The sequence below is a fragment of the Phoca vitulina genome, unplaced genomic scaffold (genome assembly GCF_004348235.1).
Source record: "Phoca vitulina isolate PV1807 unplaced genomic scaffold, GSC_HSeal_1.0 scaffold2, whole genome shotgun sequence".
NCBI lineage: Eukaryota > Metazoa > Chordata > Mammalia > Carnivora > Phocidae > Phoca > Phoca vitulina.
Window position 1 is genome coordinate 54,629,103 of NW_022589705.1, and position 12,676 is coordinate 54,641,778.

At 37.7% G+C, this 12,676-nt stretch overlaps 1 protein-coding gene across 3 annotated transcripts in view; it reads left to right on the top strand.

The window, feature by feature from the left end:
* The first annotated feature begins 115 nt into the window (after positions 1–115).
* Positions 116–12,676, top strand: part of OMA1 (OMA1 zinc metallopeptidase) — a 79,594-nt gene continuing 67,033 nt past the window's right edge. The window contains exons 1-4 of one of the 3 annotated variants that reach the window (XM_032427926.1): positions 224–297; positions 730–844; positions 8,605–9,123; positions 11,824–12,052. In XM_032427926.1, the coding sequence (XP_032283817.1) occupies positions 8,624–9,123; positions 11,824–12,052 (729 nt within the window). In that variant the 5' untranslated portion in view covers positions 224–297; positions 730–844; positions 8,605–8,623. Of the gene's footprint in view, positions 298–726; positions 845–8,604; positions 9,124–11,823; positions 12,053–12,676 lie in introns of all 3 variants that reach the window. The other 2 variants (XM_032427917.1, XM_032427931.1) reach the window with 2 other exon arrangements.

The window sequence follows — 12,676 nt, forward strand, 5'->3', positions numbered from 1 at the left end:
GGTCCCAAATCAGGTTCCAAGGACATAAGTGAAGACGTGCCAAGAAGAGTCCAGCCCGCAGCCACGTCCCTCCTCCGGCCACGCGGGGGCGTGAGAGCGCCACCGTGCGCTCCCGGTCAGCGGCCCGCGGTGAGGACGATTCTGGGCGGGTGTGGCGACTGCCCGCTGTGGGCGGAGCAAAAGGCGCCCGGGCCCGGACACAGGGCAGGAAGTGAGGAGGCGGGGCTTATGTGATGGGGTATGCGCTTGCGCAAAGGTCCGGTCGGAGGAGTCATCTACGTTTTCGCCACCGTTAGGGTCTGTCCTTTTGGGGACGCCTTTGCCCTTCTTTTATGAGTTGGGCCGGGCCCAGGGGCGGGGGCAGAGTGCGGGAGTTGGGGAGAGAGGACTTCGAGGGGCGCCGGGATGAGGGGCGGGGCTCGCGAGCACCGCGGGGGAGGTTGGGGTGGCGGAGCCTGGGGGGCAGGGACGAAGGGGCGTCCGGGCCGGAGTGGGGAGGGCCGGCGTCTGCCGTCGGGGGAGGGGCGAGTGGAAAAGGGGTACGGGAGAGTCAAGCCTCAGCCCTCCCTATCCTCCCGGCGTGAAGTGCAGGGACCTCAGGGGCCCCTGCCCCCCGGGGAGGTGCTCGTTGGCAGGTGGTTGTGGTTTCCGGGTTCCCGGGTTCCCTGCCTCTCCCCGCAGCCTTTCCTTCTCTTTAGCGGCTCTTTTTTTTTTTTTTTTTTAAAGTAGTATAATTAACGCAGCATGGTGTGCCTCACATCGACACCTTCACCTGTGGAAAACCGCCTCTTGCCGCCTAAAGCAACTCGAGAGGCAGTCCCTCTCTTACCTCCTCACTCTCAAGGTAGAGAACATAAAAGTTTCCTACCTAAACCCTGCCATGAAGAACTGAACATTTCCTGCCTAAACAATGCTCGGGAGTTGTGATAATTTCTTTATAAACTTGTCTACAAATACCACTTTTTATACTCTTTAAATAATGTCACTTGCCTGTGTAAAGCGGAGCAACAGTTTTATTGTGCCGTGCAGTCCTCAGTGAGAAATTTTAGTCCGGGGCGATGAAAATAGCTCATTTGGAATTCAGGGATTGATCAACTATCGTGACTCCAACCAGTGCTGTGTAACCCTCACGAAAATGATGTAGGTTTATATCCATCATCTCAGCCGTGGCGAAGGGGTGCAGGCTGACATTTGGAAGCTTAAGAACCAAGTCTGTTGCCTTCCAATTTATTTATTTTATTTTTTTAAGTCTTCCATCATGGGTGTACTTTGCTTGAATGATTATTTTAAAGTACACGTTCTATTTTTGCCAATCTGACAGCTGTTTCCATAGAAACTAGAGAAGAAATAGTCATTTTCAGCAGAGTTGTTAAAACTGTCTTCCAGGCTTCAGCTGTGAGTGCCAGTGAGTGCTGTATTTGCTCATTCTGAGATGGTACTTAAAGAATTAAGGATCTGAAATGTTCTTAGAGGCTAACAATCCAAACTGTTTAATTTTCTCACATCATTAATTTAGTAATCTTAGAAGTTTGCCAGCTATGTTTGTTGACCTGCTACAGTTCTTCGAAGAGGATGTGTCAGTCCTGATTCTTTCTTAGGCTCTGTGTAGTCTAGTGTTGCTCTTTGGAAATGTATAAATAGATTTCTTCACCAGTTCTTTATCCTTTCTTAAGGATAAACCAGGGATTGTAAAATTTCAGGCACTATTTCTGTTCTAAATGACACTTGATTGTCAGCAATACAAATGATAACGTTTTTAGTTATGTTCATGTAATGTTTGGGGCTTTTGCTTATACCTCTGTGTCAGAATATTTTTTAAAGATTTCACATAAGTCATGAGAAATGAGCAAGAGTTTGCTTGCCGTAATCACAGAGCTAAGCAGTGTAATAGATGTGCATAGAAATAGAGGTGAGAGCTTTTCTGAAGGTTATCAGTAAATTAGTGGGTCTGGAGCTTGGGAATGGGTGAAGGAGAGCTGGGGGAAGGTGCCTGGAGAAATAGTGGGAGGTGGCATTGTGAGAGGCCTGGTCTTCTATATGGAGGAGTTTATGGAAGCCCATGGAAACCATTGGAAGTTACAAAAATAGTTGCCTTTATAGACTTTGGGGCTTACAAGAGTAATAATACATCCTGTAAAAATTTAAACAGCATAGAAATACATGAGATGAAAATACTAAATCCTTTACATCCACCATTCTGCCGCTCAAAATAATGATAATGAATAGTTTGCTACGTTTTGGTTTAGATTTATTTATATTTATATGTACTAGCATATTTCAGCATTACTATTTTTGCAAATTGGGCAGAGATTTTTGTCTGCTTTATTTTCTGTGGTATCTCCAGAGTCCAGAGTGGTATGTGGTATGGCATGTAGGAGGCACTCATTAAATATTTAATGAATGAATAACATCATTCAGAGATAAAAAACTGAATGGGGTCTTGTGTAGGTTTGTTTGGCCAAGGTGGTTAAAAAGTTTTTTTTTTTTTAAGTTTGTTACCAGCATTTTAAAACTGATAACTTTCACATAAAGTTTGAATTTCTGTCTTGAAAATATTGAACTGTGGTAACACTAAGCTCAAGTTACATTACACTTGTTGCACCTTCTTTAGATGGGCACGAATCTGCATTTACACCAGTATGGCTTTGCCTGGACCCTACAAACTTGCACTAGTAGCCACTAGTCATCTATGGCCATTTTGTTTCAAATTAACTAAAATTAAGTTCATTAAGAATTCTATTTCTCAGTCACACCAGCCACATTTCAAGTGCTCAGTAGCCATAGGTAGGAGCTAGCATATTGGACAACGCAGACACATTTCCATCATTGCAGAAATTTCTGTCCTGCAGCGCTGGTTTACACATCTGAGTTTGCCATTCCTGATCTACCAAATTTTTGCAAGTAGCATTTGTTGTTATTTTTAAGATTTGTGTGTCTCTTTGTCATTACACAAATCTCCTATTTTTTAAAATGGCTGCATAGTATTTAGCGATGTAGGACTTTATGGGAGTTGTGGGAGTAGGATTCTGTTGTCTGATTTGCATTTTAGGAAGATTGCTCTAGTTCTAGTTTGATGGGGGTGGGAATGAACTGGAGGGGTAGGAGTTGGTGGTTTAATATGGAGAGATTGGAGGGCATATAGTAATCAACAACCTAAGGCCACAGAGCCCGGGAAAGGCTAGATTGAGATATTAAGGAGGCAAAATTGACATGTAAAGTCACTGCAGAGATTATCCAGAACTGATTAACTGGAACTGATGCAGTGTTGAAAATTGGGAATTTGGCTTCGCAAAGTCTAGAAGGAACCCTTAGCTAATTCTAATAAGCAACACGTGTAATATTAAAATGTTACCAGCTTGTATATGAAAGGTATAATTGTTTTATACTGTGTAACTTCCTAAGTCAGAGATCATTTATTTACAAGATACAGAAACCCTTTGAAGAGAGGGAATTGTTTTAGGAAGAAAGTAAAAGCTTATGAAGCTCAGTCACATTTAGGAAGTACAGTGGACTCTTGGGAACCAGGAGGGTATGAATCTTGCCCCCTCTCTCTTTTTCTCTCCCTGAGGCTTCATGATCTTTTACTTTCCACACATTGATTCCATTGTCCTTTCTGTTGATCCACTTCTTTTGCAAAGGTTTTTGTTTGCAGTTCTTGCTTGCATATTGCTTTGTGTTGCCATAGCACCAACTATAACTCCAATTTATACATGCCCTTATTCTTTTGCCTGACACTGCCTCACCAAAAGTCTTTTCTGTGTCAGATATCCACTCCTAGCTCTGTGGCCAGTGACAGAGGTCACTGGGAAAGATTGACAGTCTGGGCCTGTCCCTTAAGTTGAGGCTGTAGGATGCCCTTATAAAGGGAGTGTGATCAGGTTGAGTGTCTGAAGCTTATCTCCTATAGTAAAGGATCTAAGAATGTGGGTTTGTGTTGTTTTTGCAGTTTGACTTCTAGCAAGTGACCTATTTTTAAACCTTAAGTATACTTTCCCATTTGAAACAATTTTTTTCTGCATCTGCCCCAATGGCATAAAAAATAATAGTTGCCTTGAACTCTTCTGCTACTCATGGATATCCTTTCTTTTTTAAAAATTCATATAGTGCATAACACTTAATGAGGAACTGTATTCTATTATCCCTTAATAGTCTTACTTAGATACATTTTAAAACCCCCTTAACTCAGTAATATCCATGAGGGCAGGGACTGGATTTTATGCTGCATCTGTAACTCTCAAGCCACCTAGCCAATGAAGAACCTTACTAGCTACTCAGATACTAATTTGAAATGATTTCTAGGCTTCAGTTATTTTACTCCTTTCAGCTTGGTTCAGAAAAACCCCCAAAAACCTAGAAAGTATCTTGTTAATAACATCAGATTATTATGTATCAAGTCTGGACTCTGATTTAAAATGGATAGTAATTCCGAAAGGTTAACTTGGAGTTAATGTTTACTTAGCATGCCCTTTATTTATAACATTATATATAATGTTAACATATATTAATATTATATGTTAATAATGCAAGGGTGGAATATATAAAGTATATAAAAATTTTGAGTGACTTTCAAATAGTTTGATAAATAGGTAATACAGTTCATTAAAGCCGATGTTCTTTTATTTTTTTTAATTTTATTTTTTAAATTTTTTTAAAAACTGATGTTCTTTTTTTTCTTTTTTTCTTTTTTTTTTTTAAAGATTTTATTTATTTATTTGAGAGAGAGAGAATGAGAGACAGAGAGCATGAGAGGGAGGAGGGTCAGAGGGAGAAGCAGACTCCCCGCCGAGCAGGGAGCCCGATGTGGGACTTGATCCCAGGACTCCAGGATCATGACCTGAGCCGAAGGCAGTCGCTTAACCAACTGAGCCACCCAGGCGCCCTAAAAACTGATGTTCTGAAGCATCTTTCTAGATAGTATTGTATTAGTCTAGTTCGAGTTAGATTTACATATTTTCCTCCCAACTTTTTTTTTTTTTTTTTAAAGATTTTATTTATTTATTTGACAGAGAGACAGCGAGAGAGGGAACACAAGCACGGGGAGTGGGAGAGGGAGAAGCAGGCTTCCCGCGGAGCAGGGAGCCCGATGCGGGGCTTGATCCCAGGACCTGGAATCATGACCTGAGCCGAAGGCAGACGCTTAACGACTGAGCCACCCAGGCGCCCGCCTCCCAACTTTTATTAAGAAGATTTTGAAGCGGAAAAATTGAAAAAAATTTAATGAACACATATATAACTATGATTTAGATATGATTGTTAATATTTTACTGCATTGGCTTTATGTCTTGTGTGTGTATTACGTAATTTGAAAGTGAGTTTTATTCATCATAAGGAGATACTTAAGCAAGTACTCAGGTATAAGATATTCCCCTACATAACCACATCATTATCATCAATAAGCAGTACTTACCTAAAATAACCTGAAAGCAAATCCATATGCAAATTCCCCCAAGAGTCCCAGTTGTCTTCTGAAGCTGTTTTTTTTTTTTTTTCCAAACTAAGATCTAATCAGAGTTCATACATTGCATTTTATTGTTGTCTCTTTTTAGTATCTTTTGAAAAATAGCTTAATTAATGTATAATTGATATAAAATAAATTGTACCTATTTAAGCTGTATAGTATAAGTTTTGACGTGTGTACACCTATGAAACTAACACCACAGTCAAAATAGTGAACATATTCATTACCTCCAAAACTTTATAATCCCTTTCCTGATCTTTACCTTCCCATCCTCAGGCAACCATTGATCTCTCTGTAACTATAAATTATTTTGCATTTTCTATAGTTTATATTATAGAGCTGGAATCATAGAGTATGAACTTTTTTGGAGGGAGTAGGGTCTGGCTTCTATCACTTGATAGTATATAGAGATAAAATTGCTTTTGTATATTGCTTTTGTATCCTGCCACCTAACTAAACTCATTGTGATATATTTGGGTTTTTTAAATAGATGATCATGTTATGTACGCATAAAGACCATTTAGCTTCTATGTTTCTTGTCTGGATGCCATTTATTTAGTTAGGCATTTATTCATTCTATTGTGTTGACTAGGATCTCCAGTACAGTATTGAATTTAAGTGGTGAGAGCGAGCATCCTTGCCTCAGTCCTGATCTTAGGAGGAAAGTATGGTCTTTCACCAATAAATATGCTGTTGGTTATAGTTTTTTATAGATGTCCTAGTTTACTGAGAGTTTTTTATCAGGGTTGGATGTGGTATTTTATCAAATGCTTTTTCTGTATCAGGATGATCATGTGGTGTTTCTTTTTCAGTAAATAGGGTGGATTACATTGATTATGAATTTTTACTCAACCTTACATTCCTGGGACACATCTCAGCTGGTCATGATGTAGTCTTTTTATATATTGTTGAATTCGATTTTCTAAAATATTGTTTTGTATCTATGTTTATGAGAGATATTACTCTATAGTCTTGTAATTTTTTTTTCTGGCTTTAGTATCACAGTAATGCAGATCTTATGGAATAAAATGCAAACTATTAATTTCTTTTCAATTTTCTGGAGAGTTTGAATAGAATTATTATTAATTCTTCATTAAATGTTTGATAGAATTGCCCAGTGAAGCTATTTGAGCTGGGAGCTTTCTTTGCGGGAAGGTTTTTAACTACAAGTTCAATTAAAAAAATAGATATAGGGCTCTTCAGATATATCCATTTCTTTCTGAGTTAGCTTTGGTAGTTTGTGTTTTTCAAGGAATTGGTCCATTTCATCAAAGATATCAAATTTAAGATTTTCTCTTCCACTAGTTTTAAGAAATTTGATTAGGATATGTCTTGAAATAACTTTCCTTTGTGTTTACTGTGTGTGTGGCTTTTTAAATTTGTTGGATTTGTGGGATTACAGTTTTCATGAAATTTGGAAAATGGCCATTATTTTTTCAAGGTTTTTTTTTTTTTTTTTTTTTGGTTTTCCATCCCCCCCCTCTTTTCGGGGACTCCAGTTGTACATATTTTAGGCCATTTGAGTTATCCTAAACCTCTCTGATGCTCTCTGCCTTTTTTTTCCCTTGGTTTTTTATTTTGGTTTTCTTGGTTTCTATTGATATGTCAGGTTTACAGGTCTTTATTTCACTGTTATAATATCTAATCTGCTGTTATCCAGTGTGATTTTCATCGAAGACTTTGTACTTTCCTTGTTTAGATGTTCAGTATAGGTCTTTTTAAAAACATATTCCATGTCTCTACATAGCATTCTCAGATTTTCCTTTAAGTTCTTAAACACTTGGAATATAGTTGTAATAACTATTTTAATATCCTTATCTGTCAATGCTGTCATTCATGTTATTTAGAAGTGAGTTTTTATTAATATTTTTCCTGATTATGGTTCACATATCCTGCTTCTTTGCTGCCTGGTAATTTTTAATTATAAATTATACCTTATTAAGTGGTGTATATTTTTATATTCTTATAACTGTTTTTGAGCTTTTTTCTAGAATGGGGTTAAGTTCCTTAGAAACAGTTTGATCTTTTTTTTTGAGTCTTGCTTTTAATCTTTGTTGGGTAGGGCCAAAGTAGCTTTTAGTCTAGGACTAATTTTTCTCTAATGAGGCAAAACCCTTCTGAGTACTCTACCCAATGTCCCATGAATTCAAAGGTTTTCCACTTTGCAGGGTAGAAATAGACACTCTACTCTGCCCTCCATGAGCCCTGAATATTGCTCCTTAATACTGTCAGGTGATTCTTTCCCATCTCTAGGGACTTCCCTCATGGGAGTGCCCTGTTGAGAACTCATCTGAGTACACCAGACAGAGTTCCCTGCGTAACACCTTCTGGAGTTCTTCCTCTGTACAGTTCTGTCTTCTCTTGTACTCTGCTATGTGGGGTCTAATTACTGTGGCCTGCTTGAGCTCCCAGCTTCATCTCTTCAATTTAGGAACATTGCTGGGCTGTGCTAGGTTTCCCCTCTCTACATAGTGGCCTAGAAACTGTTCAGGCAGGAAGCTGGGGCAATTGTAGGGCTCATCACATTTGTTTCCCATCTCTCATGGGTCACTGGTCTTCATTGCCTAATGTCCAGTGTGTTGAGACCATTGTTTCATTTATTCTGTTTTTTTTTTTTTTTTTTCCAGTTGTTTTCAGTGGGAGGATAAGTCTGGTTCCTCTTATTCCATCTTGACCCCAATCAGTAGTACGAGGATTATATTTGAAAGGATCAGATTTGTATTTTAAAAAAGAGATTTTGAAACTTAGATTTTACTATTCCATTACATGCTTTTCCCCTTACTTACTGCCAGTTGCTAAAACCTACTGTTATTTTTGCTTAACCCATTTCTTATTCCCCAATAATGTAGCTGTTAAAATAAAAAGATTTCCCCCAACTAAAACTAAAAAATGAAAAGAAGAAAAAATCCAAGTTTCTAAAGTATGTGTTGTAGAGTAAAAAAAAAAAAAAAAGAGTAAAAGCTGTTTGGTTTGTATTGCTGGGGGGCATTGCTGTGGGGGTGGTGGTAGAAACCTAAGGTAATTCAGTCTGGGATATGTCAAGGGAAGAACGATTGACACACCTCTTTCTTAAGTGTTATGTTCCCAGTTTTGTAAATAAGTATTTTCCAGAGATATTTATGACTTATTTTTTTTGTGTGTTCCAGATAATCAAGGAGAAGAAAGATGAATTTCATCTATGGACTGCAGTCTCCTACTAGAAACTGTGTTTTCTTCCGATTTCATATGTTGGCCAATTGGAGAAAATGTAACACACTAGCTGTAACCTCACCAGACTGTCATCAAGTACAAATTAATCATATAGTTAATAAGTATCAGGGTCTGGGAGTAAATCAGTGTGATAGGTTGACTTTTCTTCCTGAAAATTTTTATTTCTGTAAGACTTTTAGTAACAAAAGACCAGGATGCCTCTTGAGCACGAGATGTAAGGAAATTGGGATGGTTACCCCAAAATGTACTGTGTGGAATGACTCTTTTTCAAGACAGCTACTGATAAAAGAAGTTACAGGAGTTCCTGCCCTTTCACTATTGCATCCTCTAAACTGTCTTCATGAAAGAGATATCAGGAGTTTCCACACTTCTCCTCGGTTTCAAGCTGCTCCGGTTCCTCTCTTGTTGATAATTCTTAAACCAGTGCAGAAACTATTTGCAATCATTGTAGGCAGGTAAAAAGCTTTTAAAAAAAATAAACTTTTATATTAAAAGGTATTTATAAAATTATACTTTTAATGAAAACTTGTTAGATTTCCCACCCATATTTAGCTCAAAATTAAGTTTCTAAACAGTTGGGTCTACCCAGTTTTGTTAATGGTTTAGTGATCTTGAAATGATTTACTGCATATTATTTTTTTAAGATTTTATTTATTTATTTACTTATTGAGACACACACACACACACACACACACACACGCACACACACACACAGCCAGCGCAGGGGGAGGGGCAGAGGGAAAGGGAGAGAATCCTAAGTACACTCCATACTGAGCATGGAGCCTGAGATCTGTGAGCCTCACAATCCTGAGATCATGACCTGAGCCGAAATCAAGACTTGAATCATTAACCGACTGAGCCACCCAGGTGCCCCAATTTACTGCATATTATAGTATAAAAATATCATCTTTAAAAAATTATATAGATACTTTTTAAAGTATCTTTAAATGATTGCAAAAATGTTTATGATTGCAAGAATGAGAAATGTTGGTCATAGCTTGTGTGTAAGAGCAGTACTTACAAATGTGTTTAGTTACAGAATCTGAGGCAATGGGTCATGAAACTGAAGAGCTTCACTTATTTAAGAATGGGCTCATTCCTAGCCAAGTTAATGCTTAACTAGTATTTATTAATTATTCTATTTACAACACATCTTTGTTATTTTCTCTTGGGTAGTCCATCATAATAATTATGTTTTTACAGCTAAATAGTACCTTATATTTAATTTAAACCTTTCCCCATAAATAATCTTGTTTTATTTGCTCCATTTATTGAAGAAAGGTAAAGTTAGGCATTGTCTCCTCATAAAGCTTTCTTCCCTTTGATGACTGTGAAGGCCCTTTAGCCCTCCGACTCCCATACTAACCAAACCAATTTTCTTCCTATCAGAAGTTGAGAACTTGTACTCTCTAATGTATTGTGTTCCTTATGATTTGACATTGGCACCCAGAAAAAAATACGGCTGTGTTAACTCTTGTGTAAGTAACGGCTGTCAGAGAAAACCAGAGCTAGACAACAGTTAAAGCAGTAAATACAGATTGGATGCAGGACTTTTGCAGTAGGGGAAGAGAGACCTAAGTATAGAACCAGAGTTAATTTTGAATACAGCATGGGCAAGTGGGAATTTATAGCCAAGGAGCAGGGTGAGGTTTGGTGGATGGAAAATTACTAAGAGGAAACATTAGGAGTAAGGGGGGGATTCTCCCTAACCTGACCCTACTAGGCTTCTTGCTGAAGGCAGGTAAGGGTGGTCAGATATCACTTGGGGGCTGGTGAATGATGAGGAACCTGATCAGATACTGAGGGTGATCAGATATGGAGGATGGGGGATTTTGGGTAAACTGATTTAGCAGGATTCTTGCTGAAACTGGACAACGAAGAGAGAAATACAGAAGTCTAAAGGTGAGGCCTAGTTGAAAAAAGCCTGAGTAGAGTCTGGTGGAAGAGAGAGAATCTTTGTCACAGCTCAGCCCAGGTTCTTAGGCCAATGGCTTTTTCATCCTTTTTAATCATTATTTTTAACTTTTTGTTTTTATTATTATTTTAACAACTTAACATTTTCTTTCATGTTTTCATCATACTTTTAAGCAAAGAATAATAAGTCATATAAAGTTTTAAGTAGGAAATAAGTCTGGCCTAAGTTTCTTCAGGTTGAAACACTTTGAGGCATTTTAGGTGTGTCACTTAATAAAATTAAGATAACTTGAAGTTGTTTTATAAGATGAACTGTATCAAGAGAATGATGTATATATCTTAAATTTTTGTTGTGATTTCACAGATGAACTTACAAGGAAAAATTTTGTCCCAGTGTTGAAAACATTGCTTCTCAAAATGTCTGTGAACCCCAATAACCAGCAAAGAGTATTGTTGCCTGGTAGAAAGTAGACCTCCTCATGTGTTAACCATACAGTCTCTCATTTCCTTATTTACGGTGTTTATGTTCTGATTACCTCTCCTTTGTCATGTTCTTGAGGGGATAGTGGACTCTTAGCTGGTGAGCAATATTTACTTCTAAAATCAACGCTGAGGTGGTTACCTTTGTACCTTGCTAAAGTCCTGGCAGATTGTGCCAGAAGTCTGATGAGTGGTGGGGGGGATCGTGGTTAAAAGTATAGATTATTGTACTGTAATCCCCTCAGATGTTTATTGGGCCAGTTTGTCCCTACTAAGTGGTTAAGTGCTCAGACTCTGGGATCACACTTTCTTCCTTGCCTGGTTTTCCCTTATCACTTCTGCAACCTTGGGCAAGTTGCTTCACTTCTCTTTGTCTCAGTTTTCTCTTCTGTAATGGGGTTATTGTGAAGGTTAAATGAGATGACATGTATAACAATTAGAATAGTAGTTTGCATGTGGTAAACAGTCAATAAATGTTAATTAATGGAAGTTGTGTAAAATAGCTACTCATTTAGTGTTCACCTTTAAAATAACCGAAGAAGAAAATTTAAATGAACATTAGAATTTTTAACTATAGTTCTATATAACGGATTACTTTTTCTTTTAGCTAAGAATTTTATAAATTGAAAAAATTCATCTATACAGAGAAATATATCACAAAAATTCAAGTGTTTGATGACATAAAATCCTAGCATGAGATTAAGTTTTGGTGATATGTGCTGATACTATTGTCAGAACTTTGAATTTTCTTTTTGCTCTAGGGGCATAAGGAAATGGTGGCAGGCACTTCCTCCTAACAAGAAGGAACTATTTAAAGAAAGTTTAAGAAAGAATCAATGGAAGTTACTCCTTTGTTTCAGTAGTTTTGGATTGCTCTTTGTAGTGTTTTATTTTACTCACCTGGAAGTGAGTCCTGTCACAGGAAGGAGCAGGCTACTATTATTGGGGAAAGAACATTTCAGACTTTTATCAGAACTGGAATATGAAGCAGTAAGTAGTAAGAATTGTTTATAATTAGATTGCTTAATATAATACTCAAAGCAGGAGAGTTTCTTAAGTATGAAAGATGCACTACTTTTTTATGTTAGTCTTTGATAGAAAATTAACATTTTCCCAAAAGGTCTCAAACTTTTCATACTTAGTATTCCTCCTGCCTACGTTGCTTTTCTTCTCATTCACCCAGCTAACTCCTGCTCATCACATGTCACCTTAAATGTCACTTTCTCAGGAAAGCCTTCCTTGATTATCCAGGCTGGGTTAGGTAGGTTGGCTACATTAGGCTCTAGGGGGTATCCTTCATACAGACTAAATTATGAATGAGCTCATTTGTATTTGTGTCCAGTGCTTGGCTCTATTGGGGTCAGGTCTCCTACTTTTATTTTCTCTTTGCATACTGTATTCTTCCTTTAAATCACTTATCATGAGGGTAACATAATTATTTGCATAATTATTTATTTGCTGATCTGTCTCCTTTGTTAGCCTAAGCTCTATGGGAACACACCCTGTTTTATCATTTTATCTTAAGTACTAGCACAATGTACAAATTAGTGCTTAGTAATATATTTTTTTGGATAAGTAGGTATGTAATAGAATTTTGTACCTTGAAAGTAATGT